At 46.3% G+C, this 12983-nt stretch overlaps 1 protein-coding gene across 3 annotated transcripts in view; it reads left to right on the top strand.

The window, feature by feature from the left end:
- raph1a (Ras association (RalGDS/AF-6) and pleckstrin homology domains 1a) overlaps positions 1–12983 on the top strand; it is a 78851-nt gene that overhangs the window by 56399 nt on the left and 9469 nt on the right. For 2 of the 3 annotated variants that reach the window (XM_082507945.1, XM_082507946.1), the window contains 10 exons: positions 214–288; positions 4242–4319; positions 7575–7649; positions 7742–7826; positions 10654–10775; positions 11253–11318; positions 11466–11609; positions 11686–11796; positions 11907–12005; positions 12650–12770. In XM_082507945.1, the coding sequence (XP_082364071.1) occupies positions 214–288; positions 4242–4319; positions 7575–7649; positions 7742–7826; positions 10654–10775; positions 11253–11318; positions 11466–11609; positions 11686–11796; positions 11907–12005; positions 12650–12770 (976 nt within the window). The remainder of the gene's footprint in view (positions 1–213; positions 289–4241; positions 4320–7574; positions 7650–7741; positions 7827–10653; positions 10776–11252; positions 11319–11465; positions 11610–11685; positions 11797–11906; positions 12006–12649; positions 12771–12983) is intronic. The other variant, XM_082507947.1, reaches the window with a different exon arrangement.

The raw sequence follows: 12983 nt of genomic DNA on the forward strand, positions 1-12983 counted from the left end.
TGTAGTCAGGGCTAACCTCACATGGGTCACTGGGATGTAATATCCTTCCATTAAGAGCTGATCATTGCTTTAATGTGTTTGCTGTGTGTGCAGTTCTCCTTCACAGGTTTCCCTCTCTGATCTCTGCCTGACCATTGAGCTTTCTGCTAAACTACCACGTTCAACCAATCAGCAGCAGATCGATTCACCGGCACTCTCTCTTTCTTTTTCAAGCACTCGTATTTGGACAGGGAAACCTCGCTGATTTTGAGAAACATAGCGGGAAAACCTTCTCACCTACTGACCAAGGTGACACCCCACATACTTCTGCACACTGCCCCTCTGCCCTCATGCGTCAGCATCCATCCTCTCCTCCACCTTCTTCTACATAAGTCAAATAAACATGCATGTGCACGATAAAACAAGAGTTTTGGCGATGTGCTTGTTAACTCTGTTCACCTCGCTCTTTGCCTTCCTTTTCTAACTCTGTGCTTGAGCCTTGTTTTGCACAGCTTTGTGGATGCTGCCCGTTGCTGTTCTGATGTTGCTGTGTGTGCGTCTCACTCAGCACCTGCTCGGTTTGTGTTTGTCACAGTGATGCAAAAGCTGGTTTGCCTTCAGTCGTACCTGCAGCCAAGTGCAGAGACACTTTTGAATTAAGGTTTGCTTCATGTATGAGTGAAGGCAAATGCTGCTTCACTGGACGTGTGCTACGTGTGACATATGTGCGTTTCACTGGTGTACCAAGTCTTTGAAGGTGAAGACCACACAGGACAAAGTTGTCATAAACTCAGTATGTACCTGCTAATATGTCATTATTTCTGTGTGCATGTTGAGTTATGAAACCTCGCCTGATGTGAAACTAAAACCAGTGAGCGTGTCGCTGGAGCACACCCCACCTGTGTGCTTTTCTGTTTGCCCTGTTTGCCTGTAACTGTAAAATCTTGGGGATTGTGAGGATGTAGGATTACTTCTGATAATGAGACCAAGCACAGGTAAGCAGGTGTGACAGCCAACTCTTCTGTGTCTGCTTTTACAAGCTCCAACCAGCTCAGCCGGTGTTGGACGCTGCATTCCAGTAAAAAAGACTAAATGTGTGTGATAATATTTCATATTTCATATTGTGGCATAGCTCGGGCTGAATGTGTGAGCGCTCTCCTGGACAGTTTAGGTTAGCTGCTGTTAGCAGAAACCACGGTCCACAGGCTGTCTCTGTGCTAACGAGCGTTTGCAGCCAGCAGCAGAGACTGGTGCTGGTATTGATAATGGGACCAGCTACCCGCTATATAGAATAGTTACTGGGATCAGCATCCCGGCTGCTGGTGGAGATCAGGCGTTCCCGGTTTATTTTCAATAATTTTTTTATTCTTTTTTAAACTCGTTTTTCTTCTTATGTTATTTTTTACCAACATTTTCACGTCTTATGTCTTTTACTGTTTATTTTGAACTTGCACTAACTGCAGTGGGAGTTGTATTAACACTGAACGTGGACGTCCGTGGACGGGAGCGTGGCAATCGTAGCTGTCGGAGAATCTGTGGTTCTTAAGCTGCAGGTTGTATTTGTGTGTATTAGGAAGGCCAGCTTAAATACCAAGCAAGTAAGGAGGCTTTATCCTGATTGGATCGGCAATGACAGGATTTCATTGGAAGAAAAAGCAACTGTGGCAGTTTGATTGGATGTTACAGGAACGTGCCAAATTTGCAGGGGTAATCTCCTTTGGAGGACAGAGGGGTGATTCCCTTCCTAGGAGCATCAAACGTAGACACGTGCACACAACGCAGCCAGCTGCCCGCAAAAACTCCAATTTGAGGAAAAAGGAATATCATCCTAGAAATCGACCGCATCAAACAGCGTTTAAAGCTGGACGTTTACATAGTGCTGAATGATCAAATTATACTTGAAGAACTTTCTAATGATGCAGGAACAAATGTTTTACCAGTGTTCTCACACCGCTGTGGGTCAGACCGTCTCGCTGCTGCCTCGCTGCTGCCTCGCTGCACTATTCCTGACTCTGATTCACACAACATGCTCGAGCTGTCTCTGGGAAGATGGAAACAGTCCGTGTTTTCTTTTCATCTGTGTCCCAGATTAGAGGACGCATAACGGCCCCGACCATCCAGGCAGATTATGAGCTTCTGGGCCAGTCTAATTCCTGCAGCAGTGATTGCACTGCGGGCGTAATTATCTGCAGTCATTAGACTGTGTGTGTGTGTGTGTGTGTGTGTGTGTGTGTGTGTGTGTGGATGCAGCAGGTCTGCATACTGTTTTTGTGTCAGTGTTACACTGCCTCAGCAATAAGTCCACCCACACTCTGTTCACACACTGCTGGCCCAGTTGTGCAGTTCATCTGTGCGCTGTGTTTTGAGCTGCAGCACTGAGGGGACTCATCCTAGAAAACTTCAAAGGCAGAAGCTCTCTCCCTGAGCACAAGCTCATTTTAGCTGCTTCATAATGTAGGCCAGCTGAATATGTGTGAGACAGAGAGACGATGATTATGCTGCAAGATGGAAAACACAGTGATGTCAGAGGTCGGCGTGTTCAAGTATTCAAAAATGAAGCTTTGTTAGCTCTCTGGGCTTTCTTTGGGCATTAGCTGTGGTTTGTCTGACTTTCAGTCAAGCCATGCATCAGACCGTTAGAGCCACTTGACCCTCTCTGAGTTAATCAAGCATCAAAACGGCCCCAACTGAAAGGATGAAAGAACCAGTTTTAAATATGTCCAGAGACACTTTGTTACTAACAGCCCATCACAGAAACCCACCATTTGTTTCACTGGCTTTAGTCACGTCCTGCCAAAGGTTTGACAGGAGCCCTAAAACTGATCCACCAGCAGTGAAGACATGGCCTCAGTGGAACGGCTGTCAGGCCGTATCGGTTCAGTCTGTGCACATTTGGTTTCATTTGTTTCTTGGCAAAAGATAAAGAAATGAGGGGTGGCTCAAAACTTTTGCACAGTGCTGTACCTCTGAATGATTGTCTGCTTCCATATATGTTTGTCACGACAGTTAACTGTGGAACCAAGTGGAATAATTAAGGCCAGTCAAGTATGGGCACTGGATTATGAAGCTCTTTATGAGCTTAGGCTGTTCGCTTCAGTGCTGCTTGGAGAATTGTGTGCGTGTGCGCGCGCATGTGTGTGCACATCCTTCGGTGTGTTTTGGGGGTGGGGGAGGGGAATGAGGGAAAGTGGCTGCTAATCTCCTCCTCCTCACCACATGGCTCCTGTTTTCATGCAGCCTGACTGACAGCAGAGCGCCTCCATACTCAGACCCCTTAAAACTGGATCCAACTCAAAGAGAATGTGAGCGGTAGAGAGGTGAGGTGAGGACAGCAGCAGGAGAAAAGTGAAGGAGGAGATGACAGCAGGAGTGCGAGTCTGTGAGGAGGGGGCATGAGAGCCTGAGATAAAGAGATCAGTGCTCTTCCATGTAAGCTTGCACAGCAGCAATGCCCCTCCCCCAGCTGGGTGCATCTCTCCCTCCGTCTCCTCCTCTCATTCCCTCTGTCTCGCTTGGCCGGGGAGGATGTGACAGGACAGGGTAGCATCTTTCACTCTGGGATTGACTCAGTAAGTCTGATAGCTCGTTGATACAGGAGGCTGTTAGTCTGCAGATCAGCTGATGGTTGCATCAGCATGAGCGTACGCGGTCAGTCTGTTTGATTCCAGGTCTTGTGCCTGAAGCTGCTCCGATCCACCGTCTTCCTCCTCCACTCCTTCCTCTTCCTTGTTTTGACGTGATAAAGCGGCGTCTGTCCAGGCTGAAGTAGCGGCGTGCGCTCAGTTTGGATAATCCAACAGCCGTGCATTAATCCAGTCTCATTTTCCTGTGCTGTCCAATAACGCGCTGATGACGATGATTAAAATGAAGAGACGCAGGAGGAGAGGCACGCCTGCCAGCCAAACTCTTCCCGTGGTTCCTCGTAGTTTGGGCTCCTGAACAGCAGCTCTCTGCGGTGGCGCTAACCTGTTCGGCCTTTCTACATCAGCGCATCCGAAGCCTGGTGATACGGGAAGCTGGCACACAGCCAGCTGGGAATGCATCGATCCTACCCAAACATTAAACGCCGGCATTTCCTGGAGTTGGACTTCTCTTTATTTAAACCTCGCAAATATTATTTGACATCAAGCAGACACAGAAGTGTTGGCTGTTTGAGGGAAACAAACGATGAACTCATGTTGGAGGAGTCAGGTAGGTGACGGGCTCGATGCTGAGTGACTGCTGGCGTTTGCATTGACTGACCGGTGTGTGTGTGTCTGTAGGAGGAGCAGGCTGCCAAACTGAAGGCAGAGAACATCCGACTGGCCCTCGAGAAGATCAAGGAGGCCCAGGTGAAGAAGGTGAGCCACGCATTTGTTGTCTGGTAGCTGCGTCTATGGTACGTGCTCGCCGCACTTCATTTTCTGGGTCAAGTCAGTGTTACTCCACACTGAAAGCTCTGGTCAGTAACAGCTGGGGTCAACATGCACATCAAACACACACGCAGACACACACTGAGCACTCTACATAATGACCGCTGCAAGTTAAGTTCCAATCCCAGAGAGAGAGAGGAGGGATTACCAACCTGGATTTACCCACACACACACACACACACACACACACACACACACACACACACACCCAGCTACCTGTGTGTGTGTGTGTGTGTGTGTGTGTGTGTGTGTGTGTGTGTGTTGAATCATCTGTATGTTGATCCTGCACAAAGCTCCAGAAAAGTGATCTTTCAGCACCATGTCTGCAAAAGCCCCATTAGAGAAAGAGGCAGATGTATGAACAGCTGTGTGCACAAAGCCCATAAAATCACACTCAACCCATCGCTCACGTTTTTTAATAATACAAGAATGAACACTTACTGGCTGCATAGAACTGGCTCTATACGAAAGTGTGATATAAGGTGGCTTTTGAGATGAGGTTGTTAAAAATGTAATCATGTATGTGGCGGCGCGGACCCACCACAGAGACCAGGTCACGTTTCTGCTTTGGAAACTGTCAGAATTACAGTGAAATCTTTACTTTGACTCAAACGCACTGCTATCACTGGTGATTGGTGGTGATTAACACAAAGAGAACCAATCACAACAGGCCGTAATTCAACCTGACAGCAGCCTGTCTGGACTTTACCAAAGCCTGCAGGAGCTGTGCTCACCCCAGCTTCTGCCAATATGAATGTCAGAATCTACGTGCAAGCTTTCTTACTGAAAACAGTGTATTCAGATGTTTTCTAACATTTGAATTCAGTTCATGATGCACTGATTTCGGTTCTCTGACATCACTGCGTAGATCAGGGGTGGGCAACTCCAGGCCTCGAGGGCCGGTGTCCCTGCAGGTTTTAGATGTGTCCTTTAACCAATACAGCTGATTTAAATGGCTAAATTAGCTCCTCGACATGTCCTGAAGTTCTCCAGAGGCCTGGGGCCCGTTCTTCGTACGTCGCTCACTACATCCAAGATCAAATGACACATCCAAGACCAAACCATCGCGCTAACCGTGAGCTCGCTAATCTGGTTCCCCGAACACACCTGCTGTTGACGATTAGTACAGCTGGCTGAAGTAATGTGCGATCACTGGGTGTCGTAAAAGGGGCTACGCATCGATAGCAGAAACAGTGATTGGCAACCCTCTGATTGGTCGGCGAAAATGTCGAAGGAGTGCGCTCGGTATTTTTCGGCAGCAGAGCAAGAACTCTTGAGTGAGGGATGTCAGGAGTTTCAGAGTTTAATTAAAACGCAAGGGAACACTGCAAAGGCTGCAAAAGCAAGGAGAGAGGGCTGGCAGAAAGTTGCTGACAAATTAAACTCGTAAGTAATCTAATAATAACAATAATAATGGAGTGGATTGATATAGCGCTTTTCAAGGCACCCAAAGTGCTTTACAATGCCACTATTCATTCACTCTCACATTCACACACTGGTGGAGGCAGCTACGGTTGTAGCCACAGCTGCCCTGGGGCAGACTGACAGAAGCCAGGCTGCCATATCGCGCCATCGGCCCCTCTGGCCAACACCAGTAGGCGGTAGGGTAGAATTATCATATCACACCATATTATCCAATATTATATTACATTATATTATATTATAATATGTTATATTATATCCTCTTTCACATTAGAGCCACAACAGGACCCACTAGAACATGGGAACAAGTAAAAGTGAAATATAAGAATATTCTACAGAATGGTAATATTTATCACTTATATTGCTTGTCGTCTCTTGGAAAGAGACCCTGGAATAATCTGTTTGTTTATAACAGCAACCAAGAAAAGGGCAGAGCAAAAAAAGACAGGTGGTGGTCCTGCACCCCCTCGTCAACAAGTTGGTTAAGTGAATAATACCCTCACGGGAAAATCGATATCTCTCTATGAGCACACTGTCGCGCTGAGCTAAAGGATCCTGTCTATCCCGCAATATACGCTGAATTCTGAGGACTCTCCTTATCAATCTTGCACCTTCCGCAATGGGTGGCTCGCGTATACGGACAGGACATGGCTGCGACAGACTTCCCAAATCCACCTTCGCTTTTATAGCCGTGGTCTCTCATCTTGATTACACGAAGTAAATTACAATTACTACTCTGAAATATGAATTACATCTGAAATAATCACATACATGTAATAGAATGATTAATAGTACATTTCCCTTTTTTAGGAAATGACCTGTATGTATCTGTGTGACATCAATAAATGGATCAGGTGCTGCATTATCTTTAGTTACATTGATGTTATTTATTTATGGTGAAACAGTGGTGGAATATCGCTGTTGTTTTCGTATAAATGAAGCGGACATACCTGCGTGGCCGCGATCTAATCCTGTTTATATAAAGTAAACCTGCTCCCGAGCAGGTTTACGCTTACGGCTCTGTTGCTATGACAGCAAGTCCCGGATGAGCTTCGGGGAACCGAACGATCCAAGACCACGCGAAATCGTCAACAATCTCATCCAGCTAACTCACTTAGCGCGGTACGAAGAACGGGCCCCTGGTAACGAACTAATCATGTGATTCAGGTGTGTTGACCCAGGGTGAGATCTAAAACCTGCAGGACACCGGCCCTCGAGGCCTGGAGTTGCCCACCCCTGGCGTAGATGATGGTAAACCTGAAGAGTCTAGAAAGTTTGCACTGTTTCGCAGCATACAGAATGACATACACCGTGCTAGGAGATGGGAGAAATATTCATATAGCAACATATTTTATCATTTTCAAAAAAAAGGAACAAGCCTATACTAATGCTAACCAATAAATGAACGAGTACTGTAAATATAAAGTAATCACGTTTGTAACTTTCTGGAGTCATTTCAAGAAAGGCTTCAATAAAACGAGTGTAGCTCAGCGCTGGTTTCAGTGTCCGAGATTTAATTAAAAACAAACAATAAATTGTGAAAACAAGAAGCTGAAAACAACGATACTATTAGCTTATATAAAACATTGTGTTAGCCATTCCTCAACCCATAAAAAGCTAACATTAGCCAGTGCGCTAGCCTAAAAAGAAAACGTTAGTTGCTAGCAACATTAGCCTGACTAAGGTTAGCTTACGAGATGTTAGCAGCTCACATTTAGCCGTGTTACGTACTCTGCTCTCTCCTCCTGGTCCTGCTCACAGCTGGTGATTCGTGTTCATCTGTCAGACGAGAGCTCAAAGACCATGATGGTGGACGAACGGCAAACGGTCAGACAGGTACGGCTCCTGCTGGTGTAGTCATGCAGTTAGTTTAAAAAGCAGTAGAGTATGAGCACAGCGCTAATCTCACAGTTGGTCCCTGTCTTTAGGTTCTGGACAGTTTGCTGGAGAAATCTCACTGTGGCTACAGTGCGGACTGGTCACTGGTGGAAACCATCAGCGAGTTGCAGATGGGTGAGTGCACGTGCACACAGAGGCTCTTCTGTCTGCTCATGACGTCATGTGTACTCCTGTTTCCTGAAAGCAAACACAGGGAGAGAAGTTACTAAAAAATTATATAATATGTTGGGTTTTTTAATGTGCAGCTCTGCTAAAAGTTCGTGTTGAGGGTCCCTGATGTGTACAAACTAATGCAAACCCTTCACACAGCACCCACAGAGGTTTCCACCACAAACGCGTTCCAGTTCAGTCCTCCAAAATCCCAAATACACGTCCGTCTGACAAGTGGGCCAGAAATGGGAAGGGAAAGAGGAGCATAAAAATAAACACACACTCAGCAGCATATTAAACATATCAGGTCCCCATAAGGAGAATCCTGTGCTAACGGCTGTCTAAATGACTCGGGTAAAGTTTGTAGCATGCGTGCTTGTTGTTTTTGTCTGCTTCCACTTGTCTTTGCACTAGGATGATGTCGGAGTAAATGTGCAGTCATATTCGTTGTGTTCCCACTAGTGCTGTCAGCGTTAATCTGAAATGACGTTAACGCCACAACACGGCGAATCTCCGTTAACGAGCTACCGCAGATCGCCCCGTGCGTGGGGGACGGCGTCAACACGTTAACGAGCTAACTGCGCTAACACACAGTTACGCACATCCACAGTATGTCGGATGTGCCATTGCGTGGCACATCCGACATACTGTTTTACTTTAGTCCATGACTCGCTTACCTTCAGGGTCATACGTCACATGAAAACCAAAATAGTTCCAAAGGCCAGATCTGAATGAGGGTGGGGGAGGTTCAATTTGCCATGTTGCAACGAGAGCTTAACTTCTGTCTCGCTAGCTTGCCCTGCGCTCAGTGAATCTGCGTTCGACTACTCCGCCTAGGCTGCACTGTCGAGCGCAGATCCACTGAGCGCTCAACACAGACAGCATCGTCAGAAGGAAAGTTGATAAAATAAATTACAAATTTTGTATTGTTCGATACATATGCGTACCGAACCGAAAGCACTGTATCGAACGGTTCAATATCCATACGAGTATCGTTGCACCCCTAATATACATATATACATATATATCTATATATCTCACAGATGGAAAATGCAGTATGAAAGTACAGCTGGTGGCTGCAGTGGACACTTAGATGACCTCATCCCTAAACACCAGCTGTTGTGATCCACAATCAGAGCCTGAGTCATACTTTTTTAAACTGTTCCCATATTTACACATGGACACTACGTGACGTGTCTTCTTTTTGACGTCCCACGCTGCTGCACCTACTTCCAGTCATACAGTCTTTGTCTCCAAAAGTTGATTCTGTTCATCTGGACGTAGCGTTTTGTGGGAGAAACGTTTCGTCATCATCAGGTGACGTCTTCAGTCTCAGCTGACTGCAGGTTTCAATCTTATAAACAGGACATTTGCACAATGACTGAAACCAGCCCACTGAAGGAACAATGGGCTGGGAGGTCAGTTCCTTAATCTTAATTATGCAAATTCTCACGACCATTGATCAAAACCCGCTGATCAAAGACCATTGATCAATGGCCATGAGTCCCATTCACAGAGAGTTGGGGAATGGCTGCAATCATACAGTCTTTGGGAAAACATGTTGCAGGTGAAATTCTAGGCTCAGGCACTTATTTTGGGACAAAAATATGGAGCGTTAAATCCGTGTTTTGATCAGATATGGCTGATGAGCAGTGGTTGACAGATATTACTGTTCGGTCCCCCGTCACTGTCACATCTGGTTTAGCATCACTGTAGCTCCGTGTTCAATGTGAGCTCTTAGAAACTGAACCTGGTTTTATGGGTCATCAATCAACAAGAGGATTCTTTTTAAAATGCTCTTACCTGTTGTTAGATGAGTGTAACGTGTTCGTGTTCACCGTGTGAAGCAGACTGGGATTTGTGATCTGGTGCTACCAGACTTTAACCAAACGAGTGAAGCTCAGTTCTGCTGTTTAGCTTAGATTTGTAATTGTGTTCAGTGATGTTTCGCCATCAGTGACAGCACAGATATTCAGCTGCAAACACACACACTTCCTTTGGGGGTTGAACTGCGTGTATGTAGCACACACTGTACTACAAGCTTCCACTCAGTTTAACACACACACACACACACAGTCTGTTTGTAGGTCCAGTGCAGTGATGCGTGTGATCTAACCTACATCTTCAGGGCTTCTGCTGAATTGCGGTCAGCAGTGTTATGAAAGAGAGCGGGACGTCAAAGTGTGTTTGATCACATCCAGCTGAATCTAAAGCTTCCTCGTTTACACAAATCCACACGTCTCTCAAAGCTCTGCTTACAAACACAATCTGGGGTTAGATTTAAATCCAGCTGTACTAATTAATCAAGTAAGTGATGCTTTCCACGTCTATTTCCACCCACCACCCCCCTCACATTCCCACACCGCCACCAGCACCCTGCTGGGCACCCTTTAGCAATAAATTGACTTCCTGTTTCAGACCTGAAGCTGATGTCGCTGTGCACAGCAGGAATGATCTAATGAGGATTCTTCTGCTGATTGAAGGAAAGCTGACGTGTATCAACAAACACGCCTCTTTAATCACATGTTAGTATTCATAAACTGGTCAAAAAACTCCCATCAAAACATTTTTGGGTTGTTATTGTAGGAAAATTAAAGTCTCCTGTTTTGAGATTTTAAACGTGTACGTACGGAAAGCTGAAACGTGTCAGGGCGGCGGGGACATTTCCAGATCTTTAGCTCGTGTGAAACACTTTGTGCTTATCGTTTGCTTCATGACAAAATCTTTGAAAGTGTTAGTGGTGGACTAGCAATGATTTTAATGCTGCGGTCTGGACTTTGACTGTATGCAGAGCGGCTCTTTGAGGATCACGAGAACCTCGTGGAGAACCTGCTGAACTGGACCAGAGACAGCCAGAACCGCCTGATGTTCACTGAGCGCATAGAGAAGTATGCTCTGTTCAAAAACCCCCAGGTGAGACATATGCACATGTAAAGCACCCTGCAATTATGACCCAATGTTCAAAAGTTCAGGAATCGGCTGATAAGAATCAAACGCCGTCGCAGAGACACGCGTGACAAGCCGCCTTGTCACGCGTGTCTCTTCTTGGAAAGCTGGGTGTCAGAGGAGGTGCAGAAGCTTCCAGGCAAATCTTGTAAAAGGTAACAGGTGATGAGCAAGGTGGAGAAGTGGCATGTTGTCCCTCACAGCGCCGCAGGACACCGTTCTCATTCATGGGGCGGATTCTGGCATGTTGCACCAGCTCGGAGTGCTCCTCCACATGCAGCATAGTGCAGGTCACAGCGGGACTTTTTCCTGAACATTAGGGTTGACCTTAAACCAGAAGTTGGACAATAATGAGCCGATTGCTGCGACTTCTCGACTGAACCTTCTCTTGGACTTCCAGCTCCTCACCTACCCCTTCTTTCTCATGCTCACTGTCTACTGCAGAACTACTTGTTGGGGAGGAAGGAGACATGCGAGATGGCCGAGAGGAACAAGGAGGCTCTGTTAGAGGTCGGTCTCTATTTTTATTCTTTTTTTCCTCATCAGATTCCCTTCTGTTGGGTCCTTACATGAAATGCTAAACATGTAGAATGTTTAGCATTTAGCATGATGGTTTTAATTTCAGGCGAAAATAAAAATGGTGTTTTTGTATATCAGGAGTGTTTCGGGGGCAGCTCAGTGTCCGTCCCTGAGATGGAGGGTGTCTTATGGCTGAAGGAGGATGGCAAAAAGTCCTGGAAGAAGCGCTACTTTCTGCTGAGGGCTTCGGGCATCTACTACGTTCCCAAGGGCAAGGCCAAGGTGTGTAATGGAGGCAGCACTTTGTCATACAGTCAGTGTTTGGGTGCAAAGTTGTGAGATACGTGTGTTTGTGCAGGCATCCAGAGACCTGGCGTGTTTCCTCCAGCTGGATCATGTTAATGTCTACCTTGGTCAGGACTACAAGAGCAAGTACAAGGCTCCCACAGACTACTGCATGGTGCTGAAGGTAGGTGGACATGATCTTCCACTGCCATCTAGTGGTGAAAAACTGTAGTGACGCTTGGATGGGTCTAAAACTAATAGTATCCAGTGAGTTAATGCAGCGTGTTTTTGTAGCACCCTCAGATCCAGAAGAAGTCACAGTACATCAAATATCTCTGCTGTGACGATGTCAGAACGCTGCAGCAGTGGATCAACAGCATCCGCATCGCTAAGGTAAACGTTTCACAGTCTCCCTGTCGTATCACACGACGGCTCTAATCGGAGATGATTCACTCGTAGTGTATGATGTTGGTGCGGCTCACAGGCTGTGGGACACAGGACCATGCTGGTGCACCATGAAAAACTGGGAAACTATTCTGGATATGATGTATGAAAACAAGTATAAATTGAAGAGTTTGCCCGTGTTTAGGATGCTGTTGTTTATTTAAAAACAAACAACAACAACTCCTGTTTTTATTGTTAAATGATGTGCTCTAATTCTTTTCCATGGTCTAACACCCTGTGCCAGCTAACTTTGCCAAACTTTCAGCGCTCTGATTGCCTGTGTGCTCCTTTTCTCAGCCTAGCTGTTTATAAGAGTGTGTAACCTGAGACTAAAGTCCACAGAGCTGTGACTGTGTGTGTGACAGCCCACAGATGGGATCTAATAAGCACGCCTCATACTGCCTGCTATTACTTTGTCATTTTCACTTATTCACTACTGATTTATGATCGGCGTGCTGTTACTGACACCTCCCCCCCAAGTGTTTATTCCTGCCCACAGCCTGATGCATATGGGGGGAGCACTGTGGGGACGCTGTGTACTTGCTGAAGCTGCCTTTCTTGTGTAAAGTGTCACCTGTGTATGTGTCCATCAGTACGGGAAGCAGCTGTACATCAACTTCCAGGAGGCAATGAGGAGGTCGGAGGCAGCCTATGATTGGTCCTCCCTGTCTTCGTCTTCCATCAAGTCTGGATCCAGCTCCTCCAGCCTTCCAGGTCCGTGTGCCTCCTTTGGTTGAGATCACTGGCTGGTAGGGCGGGGCTATATCATACCGTTCATGGTAATACTGGTGTAATGTTGGGAAACGCTAAGAAAATGAAATATCGTGATAGAATATGGGTAAAACGCACATACACAGTGCCTTTGTTTACATACGCACATGGCGGAGAAAGTGGATCGTTGAATGAAACAGATGAACCTGAACTGGT

This window comes from Aulonocara stuartgranti (assembly GCF_965226115.1).
Source record: "Aulonocara stuartgranti genome assembly, chromosome: 16".
Lineage (NCBI taxonomy): Eukaryota > Metazoa > Chordata > Actinopteri > Cichliformes > Cichlidae > Aulonocara > Aulonocara stuartgranti.